The sequence below is a fragment of the Chlorocebus sabaeus genome, chromosome X (genome assembly GCF_047675955.1).
Source record: "Chlorocebus sabaeus isolate Y175 chromosome X, mChlSab1.0.hap1, whole genome shotgun sequence".
Classification (NCBI taxonomy): Eukaryota; Metazoa; Chordata; class Mammalia; order Primates; family Cercopithecidae; genus Chlorocebus; species Chlorocebus sabaeus.
The window spans coordinates 43,677,867-43,704,030 of NC_132933.1; the positions used below are offsets into that span (position 1 = coordinate 43,677,867).

Consider the following 26,164-nt stretch of genomic DNA (forward strand, 5'->3'; position numbering starts at 1 on the left):
AATATCATTTTTTTCTGATTATAGGTTATCTATACTCATTATAAAATATTGGACAACAGAATATTATAAAGAAGGAAGTCAAAATCACTTGAGAGTAGTTTATCTTTGGGTGGTGAGATTACATTTTGGTATATATACTTAACCTGTCAACATAATCAAAGTTTTTCTATGTCAGTAAATAGAAAATTACAGTATCATTTTAAATACTAAATAGTCCCAGTACATAAATAGCCATTTAAAGTCCCTGTTAGATTTTTAGGTGAGTTTCACCTTCTTCCCCATCACTGTAAACAAATATAACACGAATCTTGTATACTCAATTATTTTCTTATGTGATTATTTTCTTAGTGTGAATTCCTAGAAACGGAATTTCTGAGTCAAAGAGAATATATATTTTAAAGACTTTTTTCCTCATTGCCAAATTGCTGCCTCTCCCCAGGAAAACTGAACCGGTTTATATTCCAATCAGAGATACATGAATATACCTATTTCCCTAACTCTGGGCTCCTATTATTTTTATTTATTAAAAATATTAACTACTTAGGTTCCATTTGGGATTAAAAATATAGTTTGTAGTAATAGTTTTTCTATCTGAAAACTAATTTCTCCCCAAGAATAATTTTCTGAATTCTAGATACTGTAAAGTTTTAAATGACAATTGCCTATTAACATAATCAGATTGAAAAAGCTTATTTATTTTATACCTATAAAAACAGTGTGACATAATATTTCCTTCTTCAAGATGGTTTTGTTACAATATTATTGATATAACACACTTTCATATTAATGACACCAAGCTCCCAGAACCTTTTTTGATACAAGGCCTGATTTGCCTTCAATATAGTATTCCCAAAAATATATAGTATTTTCTTTAAGTATTTAAGTATAGCATTTCAAATATAGTATTTTCTTTAAATATAGTATTTCAAGAAATATATAGTATTTCAACCAAAAGGCTAACCATCAGAGGTGCACTGTCGTTATTCTTAGCCATCCTCTGAATATATTAATGGATTAGAATGTGACTTGAATAATTTTCCATTGCATATTTAATTGTGTAAAAGCAACAATGGGGGAAGTCAAGCTGTATCCCACTTTGTTAGAAGGCAGAATAAAATCCTAGGACCCACTAGGTCCTCATAACTTTCCTGTGCTTGGAGTGAGGCATGTAACTCATGATTTGGATAATGAGTGGTAATCATGAGCTAAATGTATAAATCATAAGCCTTTTGTGCCACAAAGGATTTATCTTGCCAACATTTTGCAAATTATAATTTCGGAGACTTATGCAAAAAAGTGTAAAATAGTTTTGATTATATTCAGCAAATCTGTCGGAAGTTATACATCTTTCATAGCAGGCCTCTTCATATTTTAAGTATAATTGTGTGAGGTATACATAGTGTCATAAGAATGCAAAATACTTGTTTTTGGGTGATTTGAGCGACTTCCAATGGCTATGAAAATCGATATTTGCTGCCACCTGCAGGTCACGTTTCATAATGTTGTAGTTAATTCAGATAAAAATGCCACATTTTTGTTGGTTTTGTTTGTTTTTCCTTCCCCTAACCTTTCTCACTTGTTGGCAATTTATTCTATTTACGGGAAACTGTGATAGCCCATTGCTTCCTATGGCTTGGGGTATTAGATAATGTTTAGGAGTTTTCAAGATGAAACCTCTATAGCTGTCTTTATTTCTCTGGCTTTAAAGCAGGAATTTAACTAAATAGAAAGATTGTTTGCAGCCTGCTTTCATTTGCTTGTGTGTAACTGAAATAATGTGCTTGCCTTGTCCCAATTTTGTCAGTGTTTCTGGACTAGCACCTATGTATGTAAGAAAAGTAAAATAAAATAAAAAATTGGGGGGCCAAATCTGTACCTGAGAATTTAACTGTTTACTTGAGTTCTAAATGTGACCTTGGGAGCAGATAGGCTTATTTTATGAACCTCTGTGTAATGGAGCTGTACTTTATTAACAGAGTAGACCTGGTTAATTCAAGCAAGTTTTATGTTCCTTTATGACCTATTCAGGCATTATTTGTAGGAAGTTGGTTCTAAGTTAGATTTAAAAGATATTTTTCATACTCAACTTTATATTTTTCTGTCATTTTAGTGAGAAACTCACTAGTTCAACCAAACTTTCATAAAACATAGACTAGTACTAGAAAAGAACTTCGGTGAATGTGAGTTCTTTGTGCTTGCCACTGAAACCAAATCATTTCTAAAGTCATCTAGGCTATTTTTTAGTAGTTTTTAAAAATGTGCCAATGTTTGCTTCTTGGCAATTGCTGTTTTAAATAATCACATAAAATAAGGCTCATCTATTGATTAACATTACTGTTAATAGGCCTCCATAATTTAAAGAATTACCCTTGTAGTCATAATAAATAACTTGATGGCATATAATTTATGGAATTTGAAAGTATTAATACTACATTAATTATCTTTATGTCCTTCCTTATATTTTTTCCAATATGTATTAGGTTGTCTAACTCAAATACAATATTCATTGCATCAGTTTTAATACCATTTAAAGATATGAAATTCACAATCCCCTTTTTTATCTGTATTTGAATATATACTAAAGTTTATAAAGAATATTTGTCTAGAGAATTTTCTGTAGAATGAATTAATAAACTTGTATGTATTTATGGAGGGCTCTCAACCCTATGGATGACAGTGAAAAAATAAAAGACCTTGCTTTTATGGATCTTACATTTTAGCTCCATGGCGAGACAAATATATAATATGTTGGGTGGTGATAACTACTTTGAACAAAGCATAGTGTTAAGAAGATATAGAGAGACAAAGGTACTTCTCTTTTGTTATGAGTGATCAGGGAAGTCCTCTCTGGAGAGGTGGCATTTGAGACATACAGATAAAGTATGGAAGTGACACACAACTATATTGAGAAAGACCATCTCAGGCAAATATAAAATCTCTGAAGAGGAAGATGTGTGTGTTTGTGTGTGTGTGTGAGTATAATGTGTATATGCATGTATATTAAAAACCACAGAGACTAAAACTATCCAACTGAAACAACTTATGTATACTTTGAGAAATATGAAATGAAATTGTAAGGTAGAAGTAGCATTAGTAAACTATCTAGTATACCATTAAATAAGTTTGTGGTGATTGGTGATTCAGCACCTGAATCATCTAGGTAAATCCTGAAAAACTCATATTTTATTAATTGCTTCTCCTTCCCCTTCTTTCCCTGTCCCCACTCCTTTCTCCTCTCTTTCCCCCCCTCTCCTTTTCTCCCATCTTTTCCCTTCTAATTTCAGTGAAATTGGAGCGATTTGAAATTCCAATCAAGGTTCGATTAAGCCCAGAGCCATGGACCCCTGAAACTGGTTTGGTAACTGATGCTTTCAAACTGAAAAGGAAGGAGCTGAAGAACCATTACCTCAAAGACATTGAACGAATGTATGGGGGCAAATAAAATGCTCTCTTATTGACAGTTGTGCAGGAGGTAGCCTGGTGGTTTTTCACTTCTAGAATATTAAGCCTTTGTTGAGCTGTTAGAATGTAAGGTATATCATTCTAAAGATACAGTAAAAAGAAAACAAAACCAAAAGTTATTAAAATTGTTGTCCAGTTTACTTTAACTTAGTTTTGCATAGTTCTAGTGCAGCTGAAATTGAAAAGTTATTTCCCTTTAGCTGTGTTATTATAGAGCAGAAATTCTGTTTTTAAAAATTAGCCTAAGATATACTTGTTTTTGTAAAGAAGAATATTTAATGTTGAACAAAATAAATCGGAGTTGGAGTAGAATGTAGTTTGAGGAAATTCGCAGCTTCCAATGCCTCTTGTCTTCCTATTTCAGAAGAAGTTTAAATATTAAGCATGACAGAAAATATGTATTAACACTACTCAAAGCAAAAGTGCTGCAGGGCTTTAAAATTCTCTTCCAACCATTTATCTTGAAGGAAAAATTCAATAGTAATATAATACACAAAATCAAACAATACCTTAGAAGGTATTAAGATTATAATTGTTGCATAGGTTAGATATAGAGTCATTGTAATGTTGTGAATAATTGCAGTGCCTAAAGTAAGAATAAAACAACATACACAACACCAAAAAATATCTAGTAATATATTTAAAGGGAAATTGAGCTGCTTTTTTGAAACTTTGAGATCTAAAAATAACTGTAATTATTTGAATGACTTAAGAGGAAAGTACATTGTTTGAAATGCTGAAAATTGCCTTTCTGTGTTTATTCAAACTGAAAAGCTGAGACCAAGAGCAAAATGACAGGAAGGTAAAAAGTTAACAGGCAAACATTTTCTCTTAGAAAAGATGATAAAATCGTAAGTATTTGGAATTAGAACCCTTGCACAGCACTGAACCTGGGAAAGAGATTTAAACTCTGAATTTATCTTTGATAACAGGGATTGATTTTAAAATGTACATGTAGTAAATTACATTTGTAATTTAAGGTCTGTTTGCTGTTGCTGATTTGATTCTTGATCAGTAGTTTGCATTTCAGGAAGCCTTTCATTTTGCTTTAATTTTAGCAAAGCGGGTTATAATGAATGACTTCCCCAATATCTTGCTCGAACTTACAGGTGATTAACTTGGATGAGTTTTGGGAAGTTAAAGGGAAGAAAACACTGTTACCATTTTTTCCTGTTTGGGAAGAGCTTAGAAACTGGAAATACTAGATTTGGGAGAAGGGCAGAGTTACTTGATAAGGGACTGATGTTTGTGCAGTAACTTGGGAGTGTGGTTTCTTTTTGAATCTTTAATTAAAACCTGGGATTATATATCCCTGATAAATATTCACACTTGAACCATAGTTACTGTAAAACACAAAAAATCTTAATACTGTTACTCTTTGCACTTTTTCTTAATCATTTTATATATATATGCATATATACATATATATGTGTGTGTGTGTGTGTGTGAGTTGCTTATGTTGTTTTGTACAGATGTGGGCCACCATTGCAACAAAACAAATTCTTTTTGCTCTAAAATATTTATAAAGAAAATACTTAAATGTTATGCATATGGTGGTAATAAGGGAAAAATCAAGTATTATAAACAAGAATGAAGGTTTTTGTAAAGATTTCTGTTCAGTGTTTTGCAAGGTAAAATTTTAGGCAAGTTTTCCCTGGAGTTATGTGTATGTGAGTATTCTCATTCTTCCCAACTTGCCTTTGAAGAGTGAAAAACCATTATTATCAAGTAGACTACTATTCAGCTTTTATTCCTGCCCTGCTGTTTACCCATTAAGAATGAGTTTCTTAGACTTTTCCAATATGTGATTTTTTTTTTTCCCATTTAGAATGGTGATTTTAAATGTGTGAGTGCATGCACTGTCTTATCTCAGATATTTGCACCCCCGATCCGCCCCCGACTCCCAAAAGCTGGAACACTGCCAACTGATCTGTTATATAGGTCCTGTAGAAACACATCATTAACACTTAAGGTTGGGTGCTGCTAATTCTTTGCAAAAATCCAAACATTGTTAAGGGACCAGGGAGATGCCACTACCCCTTGATTTTCCATCCAAAAATATACATGTTTATGTAAGCAAATCTTTCCATATTCATAGTGACTTTTCAAGTATTTAAAGATTTTGATCTCACATTTTTATACTGTTTAAATTGCTCACAATTATTACATACATGTCAGCCATCAAATAAAGTTGTACTTTAAAAATTTACTACAATATGGACATTTCTAAGTCAAACACTTGTGACTTTTGCTTTAATTCCGTGAATGTTCCTGCCTCCTTGATATTTGTATTTATTCTTTTTTTCTCTAGAGTGGAGGGTATAATTGTGTGATATTTCAGAAATATAGATAAATGATTCCAAAAGTCACAGTTAAGGAGATTCATGTTTCTTTGATCATGAATAACTGATTAGTGATTCTTGCCTATATTTTCCTGATAGCATATGACAAACGTTTCTAAGGTAACAAGATGAGAACAGATAAAGATTGTGTGGTGTTTTGGATTTGGAGAGACATATTTTAATTTTTAAATGCAGTTACAAATGATAATGTATTCGTATTTGTACTTTCTGTTAAAATGCACGATTGCAGAATTGTTGAGATTTTGTGTTTATTCTTGATGAAAAGCTTTGTTCTTGTTTTTAAGTTTGCACTCAAATCTTAAGAAATAAATTCACCCATGTTATCAAGCCAATTTGTACTTCATTATGCATTGAGAGAAAATCTCCAAGTCTGAAGATTATTAGCCAACGTTTTAAACACATATTTTTAAAGTACCCATTTCCAAGTTTGTAGAATTGCATTAAGCAATTAAACAGGCTTGTATAGTCCCATCCTTTAGTTCAGAGTATTTGAATCCCAAACTGTTACTTTGATCCAGTCAATAGAGTAAAACCCCTTTGTAACACTGATACTTTGGGACAAAACATGGATTATCAGTAGGTGCTACCAAATTATAACTGCTACTTTTAGGCTAATTAATATTTTAGAGAGAAATTAATTTGAGTTATATGAGGGTGTGTATAAAATGGCATTAAGAGCTCTATTTCCTGGCTTTGCCACTGTAGTTTTTGGCAAATTGATTAATATTTTGGAGCTGCATTTCTTCATCTGGAAAAATTGGGTTGATAGGATCTGCCTAATAGGATTGTTGTGAGAGTTAAAATGTAAAGTGTTTAGAAAAATAGCTTATGCTAGCTATTGTTATCATAATTATTATTGTATCTAGACACTATTCATCAGTCAGGTTGTTTAAAGTATTGACTAGCATACTCAGGGCCTTCAAGAACTGACTTCCCCTGAAGATTTTGTGAAAAAAGTTCTAGATCTAGAGGTCAGGAGACCTGGGTTTATTGACACCAGCTTTGTAACCATGGGCCAATTTCATAACCTTAGCCTTAGCCTTAGTTTCTTCTTCCCATTAAAAAAACACATACACACACTTCAAAAATGATGCCTTTTGCAAAAAGGGAAACACAAATGACAGAAGAAATAGGGAACACGATAGTCCTTATGGTGCATCATGTCTAGCTTTAGTATTGTGATCTTACTGTTCCAAGCTCTCTTTTCTTAAATGATGCCCTAGGTTCTGAGTTTCCTATAGGGCTATGAGACTATGGATCACAAGAAGTTGAGGATTCTACTAGGTATAAGGAGTCTGTGACTCTTATTTTTTAATTATTTATGTATTTTTGTCTTGAGATGGGGTCTCACTCTGTCACCCAGGCTGGAGTACAGTGGCTCCATCATAGCTCACTGCAGCCTTGAACTCTCCTGGGCTCAAGCAATCCTCTCACTTTAGCCGCCGAAGTAGCTGGGACTACAGGCACGCACCAGCATGCCCAGCTAATCAATTTTTTTTTTTTTTTTAGAGATGGGGTCTCGCTATGTTGCCCAAGCTGGTCTTGAACTCCTGGCATCAAGCAATCCTCCCACCTCAGCCACCCAAAGCGCTGGAATTACAGATGTGAGCCACAGTGCCTGACCCTTATGTTTTTTAAAATTTTAATCAGGGTTTTGCACACATAATGTAAAGGAGTGCTTCCAAACTTCTTTTTATTGTGATCCACAATGCTGTACACACATATTTTATGAAAATATTTTGTGAAAAAACAATACTAATGAGGTGCACACTGGTTTTCTATTCTATTTCATTTACTTAAATGTTGGCTGTGACTCACTAAATTGATTTAATTACCCTGTAAAATAGTGCTGCTCAGTAGAACTTTCTGTGAAGTTGAAAAGATTCAGTATCGGCACTATCCACTGTAGTGCATGTGGCCGTGGATCATTTAAAATGTGGTTATTATTGGCCAGGCCTGGTGGCTCGCACTTGCAATCTCAGCACTTTGGAAGTCCAAGGTGGGAGGATCGCTTGAGGCCAAGAGTTTGAGACAAGCCTGGTCAGCATAGTGGGACGCCAGCTCTAAAAAAATAAATAAAAATAAAATAACAAAAGTTTAAAAGATCTTTTAAAAAATAAAATGTGGTTAGTATGACTGAGGACCTGGATTTTTAGTTTTATGTCCATGTTGGACAGCATCACTCCAGAGAGATTGTAAGTCACGGTTTGAAAAGCACAGGTTTAAAGGCAGCTGTTATACAAAGTCTCTGAAAAACAGCTATCCACTGCCTTCATCCTCCCCATTTCCTCTGCCTCAGAGGCAACCACTTTTAACTCTTAGTTGATTATTTTGGTATTTACCCTCTTGTATCTAAATAACATGCTTGTATCCCTGCTTCTTAATTTTATCAACTTTTCAGTGTACACAGGGACACTTCTCATCCTCTTAATATAAATGCATAGTTAGATAAATAAGTCTTTACATTATAACAACTGCTATTCAGAGCTGAAAAGTAGTGGGAAAACAATGATTCATTTTCTTCTGCACTTTTAAACCACTGGAACTAATAATTGTCTTTCTTTCATTTGCTTGGTTTTCTATGCACTTACTGCTAATTCTACCGCAGGCTCTGCAACTAATTGCTTAAATCTCTCTCGACTTCCAGATAACAAGAATTCTAACAATTTCATCTGGAAAAAATCTCTCCTAGAACCAGATCATTTGCCCTCCTTTCCCTGGTGCAGGGTCTCATCCTGAGACTTCCCTTTACCTTCGTCATGTGTTGGATCTCCTGTTTTCTGTATCCCATGTCTTTTTCTTACTTGGATTATCACTTCTCCTTGATAGAATACATTCTACAGTACCTTACTGAGAAGGGATAAATGCGAAATAATTGGAGACCTTAACTGATAATTTGGTTGGGTATAGGATTGAAAATTTCCTCTCCATGTTGAAAGCATTATTCCACTGTCAATAAGCTTTCCATCTTCGCTCTCCAACAGGAACTTCCCATTCTAGTTTCCTTCCTTCCTTCCTTCCTTCCTTCCTTCCTTCCTTCCTTCCTTCCTTCCTTCCTTCCTTCCTTCCTTCCTTCCTCCCTCCCTCCCTCCCTCCCTCCCTCCCTCCCTCCCTCTCTCCCTCCCTCCCTTCCTTCTGTCTTTAGACCAATTTATTTTATATCCTTTTAAAATATCATCCAACAAAAAACAATGAAGTTTACATCTAGGGCAGATATACGTAACTCAAGGCACTTGTAGTCCATCATGCCCCTTGAATAACAACTTTGCTGTTGAAATTTCTTAAAACTTACCAAGTTAAAAAGCTGAGTGATGCAAAAGGAGGAGTATTTTAGTGTAATCTGTAAATTGGCTTTTCTAAAAAAGGAAATACATCCTGTTTCCCCAGATGGGTAAATAAGCAAGAGCTACATGCAGCAGTGTCAGTAGTAAGACATTTCTCAAGTCTTTTCAAATGAATTCAAATGAATCAAAGGTGGGTATGGGATAGGAGAGAAAATTGATAGAAAAACATTGACACCATAACAATATATTTAGATAATTTAACGTTTAAAAAGGCAAGAGGCAGCATTTCAGTAGCAAAGTGCTTAGTAAAGAGTACATTGTAGAGAGTCATACAAGAAAGTATGTCATGCCAGTCACAATGGCGATTATTAAAAAGTCAGGAAACAACAGATGCTGGCAAGGCTGTGGAGAAATAGGAAAACTTTTACACTGTTGGTGGGAGTGCAAATTACTTCAACCATTGTGGAAGACAGTGTGGTGATTCCCCAAGGATCTACAACCAGAAATACCATTTGACCCAGCAATCCCATTACTGGGTATATACCCAAAGGACTATAAGTCATTCTACTATAACGACACATGCACACGTATGTTTATTGCAGCACTATTTACAAAGCAAAGACTTGGAATCAACCCAAATGCCCATCAGTGATAGACTGGATAAAGAAAATGTGGCACATACAACCCATGGAATACTATGCAGCCATAAAAAAGAATGAGTTCATGTCCTTTGCAGGGACATGGATGAAGCTGGAAGCCATCGTTCTCAGCAAACTCAGGAACAGAAAACCAAATACTGCATATTCTCACTTATAAGTGGTAGTCGAACAATGAGAACACATGGACACAGAGGGGAACATCACACACTGGGGCATGTCGAGGGGTGAGGGGCACAGGGAGGGAGAGCATTAGGACAAATACCTAATGCATGTGCAGCGTAAAACCTAGATGGTGGGTTGATAGGTGCAGCAAACCATCATGGCACATGTATGCCTATGTAACAAACCTGCACGTTCTGCACATGTATCCCAGAACTTAAAATAATAAACAAAAAAAGGGGCCAGGCATGGTGGCTCAGGCCTGTAATCCCAGCACTGTGGGAGGCTGAGGTGGGTGGGTCACGAGGTCAGGAGATTTAGACCATCCTGGCTAACACAGTGAAACCCCGTCACTATTAAAAATACAAAAAATTAGCCTGGCATGGTGGCATGCACCTGTAGTCCCAGCTACTCGGGAGGCTGAGACAAGAGAACTGCTTGAACCCAGGAGGCAGAGCTTGCAGTGAGCGGAGATTGCACCACCGCACTGTAGCCTGGGTGACAGAGCAAGATTCCATCTCAAAAAAGAAAAAAAAAAGAGGGCACATAAATGGCTCAGCAGCAGGATAGGTAAAAGCCTCAAAGGAAAAATGATGTCCTCGGTGTCATTGTTCTGGGAGGAATAACATTCTGAATCTGGAACTGTCTGGAATAAATTTATTTCCCTTGTATTTACATATTTGAAGATGACTGAAGCAGTATTTCCACAACAATAGCAGTAATTAGGAAATGTATAACTTGTGTGTAACAGAGGTGTATATAGCACCTCTGTAGATGTGCTCAGCAGAAGAGTTTTAAGTTGTTGATATAATAAATTCATTGTGATCTTTAGTCCAGTATGTTCTCCAGTATGTTAAGCTCATCTCTCCCAGTGGTTCTTCACCCTGGCTGCACTTAGGAATCACATGGGAAGGTTAAAAAAAACAACAAAACAGAAAAACAATTTTGATGCCTCATCCTCCCTCACTGGCCAATGGAGGCCATACTGCTAGATATTTCAATTCCTTTATTAGCATTTATCTTTAGGATTAAATAATAAAATAATTCACAGAGGAGGCGACAGTCTTCACGGTTAACCAAGGAAGGAGGCTCCTAGTTAACTGTTGGCTCTTCTAACTCTTCCTTCTTGGTAGTATCAATTTTTCTTTCACTTTGGCAGGTGTATTAGTCTGTTTTCATACACTAAAAAGAACTACCTGAGACTGGGTAATTTATAAAGGAAAGAGATTTAATTGACTCACAATTCAGCATGGCTAGGGAGGCCTCAGGAAACTGACAATCAGGTCAGAAGGTGAAGGGGAAGCAAGGCACCTTCTTCACAAGGCATCAGGAAGGAGAAGTGCTGAGCGAAGGGGGAACAGCCCCTTATAAAACCATAAGATCTTGTGAGAGTTCACTCACAATCACGAGAACAGCATGGGGAAACCACCCATGATTCAATTACCTCCACCTGGTCTCTCCCTTGAAATGTGAGGATTATGAGGATTATGGGGATTACAATTCAAGATGAGATTTGGGTGGGGACACAAAGCCTAACCATATCAACAAGTTAGCTAGCTATTTCCTTTAACACTAAAAAGAATGAGAGATTCTGAGAGGATGAGATATAGAATCAGAACATTTCTTGGGAGATACTCCTAAGGGTATCACAAATTAAAAATGGGCTCTAGTGGTAGTGGAGGGACACTTGGGAGTGCTAAACATCGAGTTTCCCAATTCATATTTTTGCCTTGAGGTTATAATAAATAAATCAAACAAAAACAAAGGGAAAAAAGAAAAGAGAGAGTATGCTGAAAATTTACCCACGCATGTGTCTCTCTAGAGTGACTTTTGCAGTAGAAATCAGAAAATAATTCTTTTGAGGTCAGGTATTTATTTTTGCACCTGGCTGTTTGCTAGCCCATGAAGTTATAAGAAGCTTCAAATTAGATATACATATACATACATGTAAATTACAGACATGTCCACATATACTTTCTTCTCTATGGCCAACTGCTCTTCTTACAAATGACTTTCTCACCTTAGCTGTATCTTCGACATTCCTTACTATAGGGCACTTCATGCCCCACATTCAGTTTTGGATGTTGAATAGCAGGTATCAACATAGGAAAGTGGCAATGTGGCTCTCCAAGAGTAGGTGAGGGACAAGGCCAGAGAGAAAAATTAGGAAGCCCCTCCTGCCTAGATACTGACTGAGGGAGAAATATAGAAAGACAAGCTGAAATTGCTCAAGTGTGCTCCCCAGCCTTCCTCTGGGTGGCATCATTTCTCACGCAGTTCTACATTTTATTGCCCATCAAGATTCATGGTGGTGACAGAATTAACCTTTCTCAGGGAGTCCAAGTGAAGGAAAGGATATGGAATCTTCTGTTACATTTCAGCAGGAGTCTTTGTTTTGTCTGCAAGAGGCCCCCAGGCTCTCTTTGCTTGTGAACTCTTCCTTTTTGGTTATGGTATAAACAATAGCGCTGTGTATCCCATCTCCTGGGGTTGTGGGCTATCTTGGTTGGCCTTTGGTTTTGCTCAGAGAAGACAAACTCCAAAACCAATTGGCCTGGAGCTGCAGGGACTCAGTAATCTGTTTCCAGAAGTAAGGTTGTACAAATATGTTAGCTTGAGCTGTTGACTTCATTCTCTCTCTTAAAGCTTTGGGAGTTTCTCTTTTACAAGTTTTAAAGACAGATTGAGCACTGGACTTTTCTTAGGTAGCAAAGCCATTTTTGTTTTAAAGCTCTGTGAAGTTCCAATACTCTTAGATTTCCTTCGTCTTAAAACATGGCACTTAAATGCTTCTGGCCCTTCTTGTGTAGTATTACTAGGTGTTATGAAGAGACAAAAAAGTTCTTGTGCTATTAGCACATGATGTCAGACCATGGGGGTGAGTGAGAAGCTGAACTGTGAGCTGAAGAGTCTACATATGTAGGAATTTGGAAAAGACAAACAGTCTTTAAGGATTCAGTTGCCTGAGATGGCCTCCAGTCTGAGCCTACTGCTGAAGAGGCGAGAGTGACTTTTACCAAATTCCAGATAATAACAAGGAGCATGCACTCACTCAAAGCAGCATCCTCTCTGCCCACTGCATCATGAAATTCCTGTTGCTTTCACCCCATGTAGTCCTTGAAGGCCCCATCAGTCTTCATGGACTACATGGGGTGAAAGCAATAGGAATTTCATGGGTTACAGCTTGAGGTTCTACACCAGAGATCTCCAAGAGATTCCTCATGCACCTAAGATATTGATGCCTTCTGCCTTTGGGGTGGCCAGAGCTCCCTGGCAGGTTGCTTTTTTATCCATTTATCCCAGGGAGCCAATATATGTTATCTATGTGTGCTATGTGGTAAAAACTGCTAGAAAGCACTATTTCAGATGTATCCCTCTTCTTGGAGAGCTTTGGTAACACATGGTCTCAATGATTTGTTTTCCTGTCTGTAGTCCAAGTTACACAGGCTCTGTCAAAGTAGAAACTGTGTCTGTCTCATATGCTGTTATATATCTAGTGCCTGCCACTGTGCCTAGCTCGTAGTACATGCTCATAAAATATTTCATGAATGAATGAATGAGGAAGTCTAGGCCTTGAAGAATGAGTAAAATTCGGATAACCTGGAAGGGATAAGGGTTTGCAAGGGTGATGAGCAATAGGAATAGAGTCAGATATGTTTGTAGTATATGCCAGGCACAATTTGGAGGCAATGGGAAATTATCAGGCCCCATCATGCCTATTTAACATAATGCTGGATGAATAAAGAGCCACTGAACATCATTGCCAAAGAGCAAAGTAGAAATTAGAACAAACAGATGGTAGTTGACACAACCATGTTTCTCTTAGCATCTAATTTCAAGTCAAACTCTGTGTGTTCACTATGGAAACAATTTCTAACGTGGTCTGGGGCCTAATTCCAATAATTCCTAAATGTTCCCATACCATCTTCCAGCTTAGAAGCCCTCACTGCAACCTCTGGTACCCCAGAGGCAAAGGAACACTATGCTGTCATCCCTCACAATGTGAGATTAGAGGAGTAAACCCTATTGTTTATTCCCTACCAATGTTACAGGCATTGTTTTCCGCACGGAGAAAGGAACCTAGTGGCTATTTCCTACTCAAAACTTATGTCAGTTGTCACATGGTTAGGGAAATGTGCCCTGAGCTGTCTGAGGTTGAGTTAAATGCTCCTCTCTGGTTCCCACTGCACCATACGTTTAATGTTAATGAAATAACCACAGCCAACATTATTGAGCATTTCATATGTTCCAGGTACTATGTTCAGTACTTTACATGAATTATCTTACTCAATCCTTGCCAAAAAATCCTATGGTAAGCATGGTTATTATCTCCATTTTACAGTCGAGGAAACTGGAGCAAAGATAAGATGAATGACTTTGCTTAAGGTAACAGCTGGTAGGTGGCCAAGCCAAAATGTAAAAAGGCAGGTTTGTCTGAGGCTGGAGCTGCTGTTCTTAAGCACTATGCTCTATTAACTTCTAACAGTGCCTTTTCCACACCTTGTTGTAATAGTCTGGGTAGCATCTGCCTTTCTCCCACCCCCTGGAATGTTAGCAACATCACATCAGTAACCAAATTACCAAGTCTCATCTAGATCCCAGCAAATAACACAGGGCCTGACACAGAAACATTTGAGTAGGAAAACATTCTGCAGCACTATTCACAATAGCAGAGTCTTGGAACCAACCCAAATGTCCATCAATAATAGACTGGATAAAGAAAATGTGACGCATACACACCATGGAATACTATGGAGCCATAAACAAGGATGAGTTCATGTCCTTTGCAGGGACATGGATGAAGCTGGAAACCATCATTCTCAGCAAACTATCGCAAGGACAGAAAACCAAACACCACATGTTGTCACTCATAGGTGGGAATTGAACAATGAGAACACATGGACACAGGAAGGGGAACATCACACACTGGGGCCTGTTGGGGGTGGGGGCCCTGGGGGAGGGATAGCATTAGGAGAAATACATAATGTAAATGACGAGTTGATGGGTGCAGCAAACCAACACGACACATGTATACGTATGTAACAAACCTTCACGTTGTGCACATGTACCCCAGAACTTAAAGTATATATTTAAAAAAAAAACCCTAAAAATAAATAAACACGTATGAATTAAAAGATAAGAAAAGAAAAACACTCTGAATGAGGAGAAATGAAAACTCCAGGCCTCCACCAGATGGTGCTGTGGGAGTCCAAAAGAAAAGTGCCCTCAGACCTCTTCCTTTCCCACTCCTTTCTCAATACTCCAAATAGCCACATTTTTTATTTTATTTTATTGTATTTGATTTTCCAGAGAAGCCTGAGTGGGTGAGAAAAACATTTTCAAGATAATGTTTAGGCAGGAATTGACATGAGTTTGACAATTTTATTTATGACTTTATGTTTTGGCTCAAAAGGCAAGGTTGACCTTATTTCACTCCACCCTTTTAGATTCATGTACTTATTTCAAAGATCTCAAAGTGGTTTTTGCATCCTTGTCACCATTACAAAGCTGGAAATAAAATGTGAATTGCCAAAAGCATTGGAGGAGGCCGTGCAGTGGAGTGAAAAGGTGTCCTGACTGTGAAGCAGTCAGCAGACTTGGCTTCTGATGGCTCTGTCATTAACCAATGAGAGACTTCAGGCCAGTCCTTTCTCCTCTCTGGACCTCAGTAGCTCCAGCTTTACAATAAGAGGGTTAGATAAGACTTCCAACCCTGAAATGTTTTATTTTCCCTGATAGTTTCTACACAAAGGACAGTGGACAATAAAAAAGATAACTGACTCTGGTTCAACTCTCAGCTTGACCACCAATGAGCTAATCGACTTTGGACAAGTTACTTAACCTCTCTGCAACTTAATTCCCTCATCTGTTTAATAGGAATGCTGTTTTACCTACCTCAGAGGGTTGTTGTTAAGGATTAGGTGAGATAATGTATGTAAAGTGTTTAACACAATGTTTGTCACTTTCAGTAAAAGCTATTATCATGTAGAGCTTACCCTCACAATGTAGTAATTTCCTGGAGCTTGGGTGTTCATTTAGTAGTCATCAAAATTGGGGGAAGTTTTAAGTACTAAGCCACAAACAGGCTTGGCCCTTTTATAAGTACAATGATAAATGCATTTCATGGGTGCACTGCAAGGCTAAGCATGCAATTGAAGCAGAGAGCTGCACAAGTAACCATAAACAATTGGAATCCTCTTACACTGTTGGTGGGAGTCTAAAATGATACAAGGCACTTTGGTAAAATGTCTGGCAATTTCTTATAAAACTAAAGTACATCTTTCCCTTGACCCAGCATTTCCACACCTAGGTATTTACCCAAGAAAAAGGAAAACATATGTCCACCAAAGGACTTGTATGAGAACATTTGTAGCAGTTTTATTTTTAATAGCCAGAAGTTGGAAACAGACCAAGTGTTCATCAGTAGGAGAATGGATAAACAAACTGTAGTATGGTCACACAGTGGAGTACCACTCAGTAATAAAAAGGAACAAACTACTGATACTTGCAACAGCATGTATCATGATTTATGTATCATATATATGAATTATGTATCATTATGTATCATGTGTTAGCATGATCCTCAAAAACATTAAGCTGAGTAAAGGCAGTCTTATTCAAAAAAGTTCATGCCTTATGATTCCATATGTATGAGCTTCTATAACAGGCTAAACTAATCAATGGTGGAAAAAAAGAACAGTGGCTGCCTCTGGGGGTGAAGGGAGAGGATTGCCTATGAAAGGACAAGAGGAAATGTTCTTGAGTAGTATTCTATATCTTAGTAGGGGTTACATTTGCCAAAACTCAGAAAACATGCAATTAATATTTATATATCTCATTGTATGTATATTTTACCTCAAAAGGAAAAAAGAATAAGAAACAAATATTGGACTATAGTTAATGATAATTATGGAGAAAGTGCTTAGGAGTGAAGTGCATACTGATGTCTGCAACTTCAAAAAAAAAAAAGATAATGAATAGATAAATGGAGGGAGGAATGGGTAGGTGAGAGATGAATAAAGCCAGTATAGGAAAATATTAGTGGTAAAGTCTAGATGGTTACCAGATATCCTCTGTATAATTCTGTCAATGTCGCTATATGTTTGAAATTTTACACAATATTGTTTTGGAAAAATGTAACTTCAATGTTTCACATTCCCCACAGAGTCAATCTTTTTCAAAGCTGGAAAGTTTCATTGCAGGAAGGCAGATCTCAGACCTAGGTAAATATTTCCTGAGCACATACTATGTGCCAGGCACTGTGCCAGGCATGGTGAGGGATACAAAGAGGAAGAACACAGCACCTGCCCTCAAGAGGTCTGTAGGGGCCATCTGATGAGCCCATCCATCACTATTATTTTACGCTATGAGATTGCTAAGGAGAGTGAGATTTCATCTAGTTGAGAAGGTGTGTGGCATTGAAGACATTTTGGGTAATTAGTGCTGTAAGTAGGGGTGGACAGCGTCTTCAAGCCAGAGCACAGAGAGTCTTGAAGGCCACACTAAGGTGATCATTTGGAAGTCTAGTGGACCCATTCAAGAATTTTGAGCCAAGGAGTGACATCTTTAGGAATTTACTGGGAGAAAGGGGCAGGTGCAATAGATGCCATTGCTTTAGGGGGGTTGGCAGGCAAGGCAGCTTTTCAGGTACCTGCAATGAGCAACGGGAGCAGGTGGAAGCATCCATAAAGAGAGGTTCAGAATGACCAGGACAGCCCCAAAGCCTAAGGAGATGTGATCTTGGTTTGATCCCCTGGGAAATGGGAAGCCATTTAGTCTGTGCCTCTGTCCTACTTCTTTGCCCAATGATGTTGTGGCTCTGTAAGGCCATACTAGTTGTTCACAGTCAACATCTATTCTGATGGTTTGTTAGTCCATTCTGATTGATCAGCATTGAAGACATACTGCTGTTGAATCCATACCTGCCCACCTCATAAGGTTGTTATAAGGTTAATTAGTATAATGTATGTAATATGCCTGGCATATGCTAGACACTTGATAAATGAAATCAGAGACCAAATTTGATGCTTCAGTATGTGGCCTGAATAGAGGGGGATATCAGCACAAGCCCATGAAGATCTCCAAGAAGTCTCTAAGTAAGGCATTTGAAGCTCCTGAGGCCCATTCCAACCTACAATTATTGTGATCTTTATCAAAAACCAGTTAGTCTGAAATGCTGTGTATATTCCCATGGAACAACTGAGAAGCCCCAGTTGGATTCAGGAACCGTCTAATTTATATTCTCATCAGTCTTTTGAGAACAGACCTACTGTGGTAGCTTATGGCAAACCATATCCTCAAGATGGTGCTGCTAGGAGGAGGTAGAGAAGCTTGCAACATAGCCTGGGACAGTGAGCTCAGACCACCTGGAGTCTTCCTTTTTCCAAACAAGGCTTTGGACTCCAGTGCTCAGAGATTGGGCCCAGAGTCTCAGTTCTCTCCAAACCAGAATTCTGGCTGGTCGTCCTGCCCACTACTTACCCAGCTCCACATCTTGGCACTCCCTATTTGTCCCCAGTTCACAAAGAAGTGTCTGTGAGAGTTATAAAGGCACAGACTGTTCACCGATGTGACTTGCTCACCGATGTGTCTCTAGGACCCAGCAGAGTGCTTCACACAAAGTAACATGCAATAAATATTTGTTGAATGAATGAATGAATGAATGATTCTTTCTCAGTCTTTAGTTGGTGCCTCATGAAGCCTTCTTTCTTTCTCTCCTTTAGAGCCCACAGTGGCTTTGCCAGCCTTCTGGATTCCGACAGTGCTTACCATCTGTGTCTGTCCTTTGGCAACTAGCCAAACTCAACTCAGTTCAATTCAACCAACTTCCATAGAGCTGCACTTTTGGCAGGAAGCACTCACAGTCTCAAGGAATGGGGAAAGCATTTCCTATCCATGGCGCCTCAATTGTACTTTTAAAGCAACCTTGGCATGGAAGAGAATCTTTCCTGAGACTCTTTGAAAGTCTAAATACATGATTGTAAATTACTTCCCTTTGTCAACACCCTTGATTACCATTTTGGAAATGAGTTCCAGGTGATGGATAAACAGATGATTATTTGACAGGTATGGGGCTCATGGAAAGTGAGGGTGGAGGGGTGGTGAGGAATGAGAACCAGTGCCCATCTGTTGGATTTGCAGTTTCATTAAGTGTGTAGGGAAAGGGGTTGGCATCTCAGCCATTCTAGGCTGGCCTGGAACTGAGATTTAAAAGATGCCCAGAAGCCCCTAGTGTGAAAAGAAAGCCAGAATCCCCTCCGCCCACACCTGTTGTTTTTTTTCCGGAGCGTTGGGCCTTTTTAAATTTTATGACTATTCTCCGTTTGTTTCCACCCGCTTCTACACATCTATCCCTCCCCATGCCATTCTTCTATAAATTAGTAGGTTGATTTCTCTCTGGTAATGATGTCTTTCAATAAAACTAGAAGTAGCATTGTGTTTATTAAAACATTATTTTAATAGCAAAACCTGAAATAACATAAATATTACAATAAATGACAAAGTTAAATAAATTATGGCAGATCCATAGTCTGGAGTACTGTGTAGACAAAAAACACTATGGAGAAATAGTAAATGACATGGAAAAATTTACAGTATGTTGTTAAGGCCATGAAACACGAGAAAAAGGCCATGAAACAAAGGCCATGAGAGAGAGAGAGAGAGAGAGAGAGAGAGAGAAAGAGAGAGAGATTTGTCATGAGTATGCACTATTGGTAATTTTTTGTTCTTTTTTCTTGTCACTTTTTTGTGTTTTCCAAGATTTCCAAAATTTTTCTTGGCTTTTTTGCGTTTTCCAAGATTTCCAATTTTTTTCTTGTTGCTTTCTTGTGTTTTCCAAGATTTCTGCATTGAATGCTGCAAAGTAAAGCTCAGAAGGGTGCATTGTGAAGAATCTGAAAGCGCAAATGGGGATACAGCAAGGCTTCTTTCAGTCAGCAAATTTTGAGGAAGGCAAAATGCACAGAGGATTGCAGAGGAACTCCAGGAAGATGCTGTTTTTCAAATTTAAAGGGGAGAAGATGGTGTCTATTGGTGGTAAGGACTTAAGTTCCACCACAGAAGACTAAACTCTATTAAAGAATCAATGAGTAACAACTCCGGGGTTTCTGAACATAGGGCTGAATTGATGGAAGTGGTGTTGCAGGATTATTCTAGCCATAACATGATAGATTCGGCTGTAAGCCAGGATTCTCTGTTTGCATATTTGGCCTGAGGTAATGAGGACATGGATTAAGCTTGTGGCAATAAAACGAGAAAGGAAGGCGCAGAGGGATCTGAGACATGCTACCAAGAATCAGAGCTAGAGATTCAAATTTGGCTAAATATATGCCAAGTGGTAGGTGAAACCATGTAAAGAGACATTCTTCAAGGAAATGGGTGTTGAGACAGAATAGCTGAGGACTGAGTCTTTGGGGGATTCCAATAGTAAATGGGAGAAGGAAAGAAGAGGAACCAGCAAAGGAGACAGAGAATGATGGGTCAGAGAGATAAGAAGAGAAACCTGAGAATGCAATGCCACAAGAGCCAAGGGTAGGACAGTTGCAGGAAGGAGTGGGTGGTTGATGGTTTCAAATTCATCCTCGAGGTCAAAGATGCAAAGGGAGCAGAGACCCCTGAATTTGACCGGGAGGTCACTGGTGAAGTGACTTATGGAAAGCAGTCTTGGCAGAAAGCACTGGACTCTAGAAGGTTCAAGAGGAGGGAGAGGTGGGAAAATGGAGGTAGCGCTTGAATACCACCCACGTGACGCAAGTAATGTGTTAGGACTGAGAAGAAGAAGGTCAAACTTTATAATTCCAGTCCTGCTACTTAACCAGTCTGAACCTCAGTTTCCTTTTTGGAAAATGAGAATCTTATTCACTCATAAGGCTGTTTAAATTAGAAAACAGGCCGGGCACGGTGGCTCAAGCCTGTAATCCCAGCACTTTGGGAGGCCGAGACGGGCGGATCACGAGGTCAGAAGATCGAGACCATCCTGGCTAACACGGTGAAACCCCGTCTCTACTAAAACTACAAAAAAAAACTAGCCGGGCGAGGTGGCGGGTGCCTGTAGTCCCAGCTACTCGGGAGGCTGAGGCAGGAGAATGGCATGAACTCGGGAGGCGGAGCTTGCAGTGAGCTGAGATCCGGCCACTGCACTCCAGCCTGGGCGACAGAGCCAGACTCCGTCTCAAAAAAAAAAAAAATAAAAATAAAAAAATAAATTAGAAAACAAGTTTAAATGATTATTTTTATGTTACAGTAAAGGGGCTTCTTCCTCCTTTCCTCTAAAAAAAAAAAAAATCCCTAGATATTTCTAGGTATGTTTTAACACAGCAGACCCAACATTTTTGGCACCAGAGACTTGTTTTGAGGAAGACAATTTTTTTCCATGGACATTGGGGAGGGGCAGATAGTTTCAGGATGAAACTGTTTCATTTCAGATCATCAGGCATTAGATTCTCATAAAGAGCATGCAACCTAGATCCGTGGCATGCGCAGTTCACAACACAGTTTGAGCTCCTCTGAGACTCTAATGCCACCGCTGATCTGACAGGAGGTGGAGCTCAGGCAATAATGCTCACTTGCCCTCTGCTCACCTCTTTCTGTGCGGCTGGTTCCTAACAGGCCAGGGTCCAGCAGCCTGGGAGGTTGGGGGCTCTTGTTTTAACAGATAAGAGAAGTCTTTTTAGCTCAACAGTCATATCACTAGGTTAGTACTGCTTTGAAAATTCTCTAGCTGTGTTCTCTGGCATTCATCCTGCCAAGTTGCTTTAACAATTCTTTCCTGAGCCCCTCTGAGGTGAGAAGATTGAGGCAAGGTGATTAGAAGGCAGCCAGTGTCAGGGTCATGCGGAATGTCTGAGGCCTGTTTAGAGGCTGTGAAGCAAGGCTCTTTTTGAGACCCTGGATACAGTTTGATGCCAGCCTCACCTGAACACACAGAAGGCTACAGCCCCTGGGTGGATGGTGAGCTGAAGAACGGCTGGGGAAGAGGCATCGGAAAACCTTCCTTTTTTAACCCATGGCACCTATAGATGGAATGGTCCCTGGACTGAACGGTCTTGAACAGGCAGCATTATTTTCAAGGTGTGCATAAGGTCATACACTTTTCTTTCTTTCTGCTCTCATTTGGCAACTATGGACAACTACACCTAGCCAGCACTACCTCATTTTTTCTACCCCACCATTTACAAACCAACCCTTTTCCTTTGTGAAGCTCAGTCTGTTTCCAATTTAACATATCTGGCCTGATCTTTGTCTTGGTGCCTTGTTTTCCCCTAAAAAAAGACAGCCTTTGAGAAAAAATGGCTGCCCTATAAGCCATTAGGGCCTAGACCTGTTACCAAGTCTAGAGAGGCACATAGCTGTGTGCTGGCCTAACTGGGAGTAGGGTGAGCATATTCTCTAGAACTGGCACTTTTCAGATCCCGAGACATCTACAGAGTGTATTCAAAGGGCCTTTTTTAATGTGCATGCTACTCTTACTGGAAGAACTTGGTTTCACTTCTGGGAAGATGGCTTATTTTCCCATGGGAAACAGGGTCCCATTATGAATAGGACATTCATGTGCTAAGATGTGTGGACTTTTCAAAAAGTGTCATAGAACATCAGAGCAGGGGTGCTTCCAAGAAGGCTGTTATATCACTTATATCACCAGAAACCATTTTGGATAACCGGGGAATTCTACTCTGCCTTGGCCTTCTAGCAGGTGCCTGAGCACTCAGTCACCAAATTCAGCCTGAGCATCTTTTGAATGAGATGCTCTCCTCCGACAAGGTGGGAGGGGGATGACAAGGGGGGCGGGGGGAAAAAGAAAGGAATGAGGACTAAAAAGATAGGCCTGGGTCCTCGTATATGGGAGTAACTTCCATAAAATGTGGACAAGGGGTCTCTGCCGCGGAAAGGCGTCTGCCCTCTCCCTTGAGCGCCCCAAGGCAGAGTTGCCTTAGGGGGCCAAATGCTGTATCTGGGCCAAAGCCTGGCCTACAGGGCAGGTGGCCAGAACTTGGAAGGAATTCTCTTCCGCAGCCCAGGGTCCAGGCTTGGCCCCAGCAAGCTGCCCTGCCAGCCTCTGCTGCCCGGGGCCTCGCGCATTCCGAGCCCCCGCCCCCTCCGCCCGTCTCTCAGCCTCGCCCCCCCTCTTGTCCCCTTCTCCTCCCCCCACCAGCTGTCCCCTTTCCCTGGAGCAGTGAGAGAGCCAGAGCCTGGGGAAGAGGCGGCCGCGGGCCGGAGGGGGCGTGGTGGGGAAGGGGAGGAGGGGCGGGAGTGAGGGAATAAGGAGGCCCCGCGGTCAGCGCCCCCAGCCACTGCGAGACCGCCCGAGAGCTGGGTGCCACCGCCGTTGTCACCGCTGAGCCCTGCCCGCCGGCCGGCCCGCTCGCTAGCTCGCTTCCCCTCGCCCAGGGGGAAAGGTCAGCAGCGTCCTGGAGCCGCCGTGTCACTCCCCGAAAGCCATGAACTGCAGCGAGAGCCAGAGGCTGCGAACCCTTCTGAGCCGCCTGTTGCTCGAGCTGCACCATCGGGGTAACGCCAGCGGCTTGGGCGCAGGCCCTGGCCCCAGCATGGGCATGGGGGTCGTGCCTGACCCTTTCCTGGGCCGCGAAGTGACCAGCGCCAAGGGCGACGACGCCTATCTCTACATTCTGCTCATCATGATCTTCTACGCCTGCTTGGCCGGAGGCCTCATCCTGGCCTACACCCGCTCCCGTAAGCTCGTCGAGGCCAAGGACGAGCCGTCCCAGGCTAGCGCCGAGCACGAATGGGCCCCAGGAGGCGCCCTGGCCGCCGACGCCGAGACTGCCGCGGACTCCCCGGCCGAGGGCTGCCGCCAGCTTGCCCCCGGGGGGCTGCCTGCCCTGGCCCAGGGGGCTGAGCGGGTCTAAAACCACAGCCCCAGGTTGCTGGTTCGCGCCCTCCTCATCTCGCTTATCCCTGGGCGCACCTCCCGCCTTTCACCCCCCACTCCTTTCCAGGGTTCGCCTCATCTGAGGCCTAAATAATGGTGAGAGGCCAGGAGACCTTGTCTGGAAGGCCCTGGAAGGAGAAGCACCACCTTACCCATTCCTGGCCAGTTTCTCCCTCTTCACCCCTGCGCCTCCACCCCTACCCTGCACATCCAACTGCACTAAACTGCCTCTGCTCTCTTGTCTTCAGACAGCCCTGACAGCAGGCTCCAGCCCTCTGGGAACTGAATCCAACACGTCCAACACTTGGCATTGAACTGAAGCAATGCATTCTATCAGAACTCTGGGCCGTCTAACTGGCAGCTGCTCCAGGGGCTGCCAGCGACTGCTCACTCTGTAGAGCCAACGGGCTTGCCAGGCCGACTGCAGCAGCTCCAGCTTCCAGTTGCCTTAGGGACAGAGACAAAGGAAATGAAGAGACCTCAGACATCTTTTCCCTTCCTCTCTCTTTCAGCAGGGAGCTAGCAGGACACTAGGAACAGTCTGTGGGATAGAATGAACTTAATGGGGCACAGAAGCGGGAGGAGTGCTCAACGGGGAGGGAAATGATCTATGACTGCAACTGTATGGTTTTCTCGCCTCCCCAGTTTTCATCCCAGTGGTAACTTGCCTGATTTCTGGTAGCTATGCCATCTTCTGCTGAGGGTTACCATTACTGGGTGTATCACCCCTGTACTTCCAAATGCCTCTCTTCTATTGATTCAGTTGTTATTGCAGTGTCTGCTTCATCCGTGGAACTTGAGGCTCAGATGTTCCCTGCTCTGTAACCCTGGGGAATGTCAGAGGCAGGTAATAAAGGTTGTTTAAACAATAACGCAAGACTCTTCTCTCAAAGATTCCAGCCTTAAGACCCAGTACCATATGGAGAAGGAATCCTTTTTCTTTTGCTTTTGGAAATGAAGTTTGGATTTGGGGGTTGGGTGGTTGTGATATTTATATCTATATATCCAGTTCCAATTTGATACATGTGATTGTGGGTGAAGAAAATGTTTATGTGGCTAAATGGGTTGTTTCTTCAAGTGTTTCAAAAGTTATACCTACTTTATCACTTACCCCTCCTTTTTTCTTATTTCTGAAGCACTTTCAAAGATCACAATGCAGTTTTTCAGGATGCACTTTAAAAAAACCTCTAAGACCCATCACTTTCAGCTATTATCAAACCTAATGTTTACAAGCCACCTTAATAACTTTTTATTTTACTTTTTTTGAGACAGAGTCTCTCTGTGTCACCCAGGGTGGAGTACAGTGGCACAATCAAGGCTCACTGAAGCCTCTGCCTCCTGGGTTCAAGTGATTCTCCTGCCTCAGCCTCCCAAGTAGCCTCCTTAGTAGCTGGGATTACAGATGTGCTCCACCATGCCCAGTTAATTTTTGTATTTTTAGTAGAGACGGGGGTTTCACCATGTTGGCCAGGAGGGTCTCGAACTCCTGACCTCAAGTGATCCGCCTGCCTCGGCCTACCAAAGTGCTGGTATTACAGGCATGAGCCACCGCACCCAGCCAATAACTTTTTAAAAGTGGCTTATTAAAAGACAAGGAAGCCACCAAATAGTGTAAATCTAAAGTCAAAGAGAAAATTCTTGAACTGAGCAATCTTAACCAATGATGGGTAAAGTTAGAGGTATGTGTTGTACTCATCTGTTCTCCTTGTCTCAAAAAGGTTGTCAGAAACTTCCCTGCTTACAGCTGAAATGCTTATATCTGATGATGGCTGTTTGGGCTTCATCAACCACAGATAAAATCACCTCATAGAAGTAAGCCAATTTGCTTAAATATAGCTGGGTTCTCTGATAAAGACAGCAGGACAAATATATTACCAGTCACTTAAATGCATTGATAACACACAAACCTCATTCAAAGCATTGGGTCTGACCTTCCAGCCCATCTAGCATTTTATTGGAACTATTAATAAGTTAAGTGAACTTACCTTTATTTCCAGGATTCACTCCTTGAAGCTATACTGGCCTTGCCCCATTGGCTCTTCTCCAGTCCTTGTTCCAGCCATAAGGTCACTCTTGAAGGTGAGGGCCAGGGATTGGGCAGGAGTCCAAGATGATGACAGAAAGAGAAAGGAAGCTGTGTGAGCCATTTCAGCCAGGCAGGGAGGCCTGGGGAGGATGTGGAGGGAAGGCATAATATACAGCAATGCTGAGGACATGTGACGGGGCAGTCTTCAGTCCTGTGTTCTAAGTAAAATAATGTCATTCATTTATCTGGCATAATGGGGACTCAAGGTTATTAGTTTTTAGAACTGAGATGGAGTCTTGCTCTGTCGCCCAGGCTGGAGTGCA

At 40.6% G+C, this 26,164-nt stretch overlaps 2 protein-coding genes across 12 annotated transcripts in view; both read left to right on the top strand.

Annotated features, from left to right (window-relative positions):
* The window catches only part of ACSL4 (acyl-CoA synthetase long chain family member 4), a 95,708-nt gene extending 76,804 nt beyond the window's left edge, over window positions 1–18,904 (top strand). For 7 of the 11 annotated variants that reach the window (XM_073013460.1, XM_073013462.1, XM_073013464.1 and 4 more), the window contains one exon: window positions 18,651–18,904. In XM_073013460.1, coding sequence (XP_072869561.1) covers window positions 18,651–18,889 — 239 coding nt within the window. In that variant the 3' untranslated portion in view covers window positions 18,890–18,904. Of the gene's footprint in view, window positions 1–3,284; window positions 6,153–18,650 lie in introns of those variants that run through there. The other 4 variants (XM_037989018.2, XM_037989020.2, XM_037989021.2 and 1 more) reach the window with 1 other exon arrangement.
* Window positions 18,905–23,200: 4,296 nt separating this feature from the next.
* KCNE5 (potassium voltage-gated channel subfamily E regulatory subunit 5) lies at window positions 23,201–24,687 on the top strand. Its single transcript, XM_037989017.2, has one exon. The coding sequence runs from the start codon at window positions 23,364–23,366 to the stop codon at window positions 23,790–23,792; it is 429 nt and encodes a 142-aa protein (XP_037844945.1). The 5' UTR covers window positions 23,201–23,363; the 3' UTR covers window positions 23,793–24,687.
* The last annotated feature ends 1,477 nt before the right edge of the window (window positions 24,688–26,164 follow it).

Excerpts from the sequence above, each read along its gene's own strand:
- KCNE5 (XM_037989017.2), top strand. The coding sequence starts at position 23,364 with ATGAACTGCAGCGAGAGCCAGAGGCTGCGAACCCTTCTGAGCCGCCTG.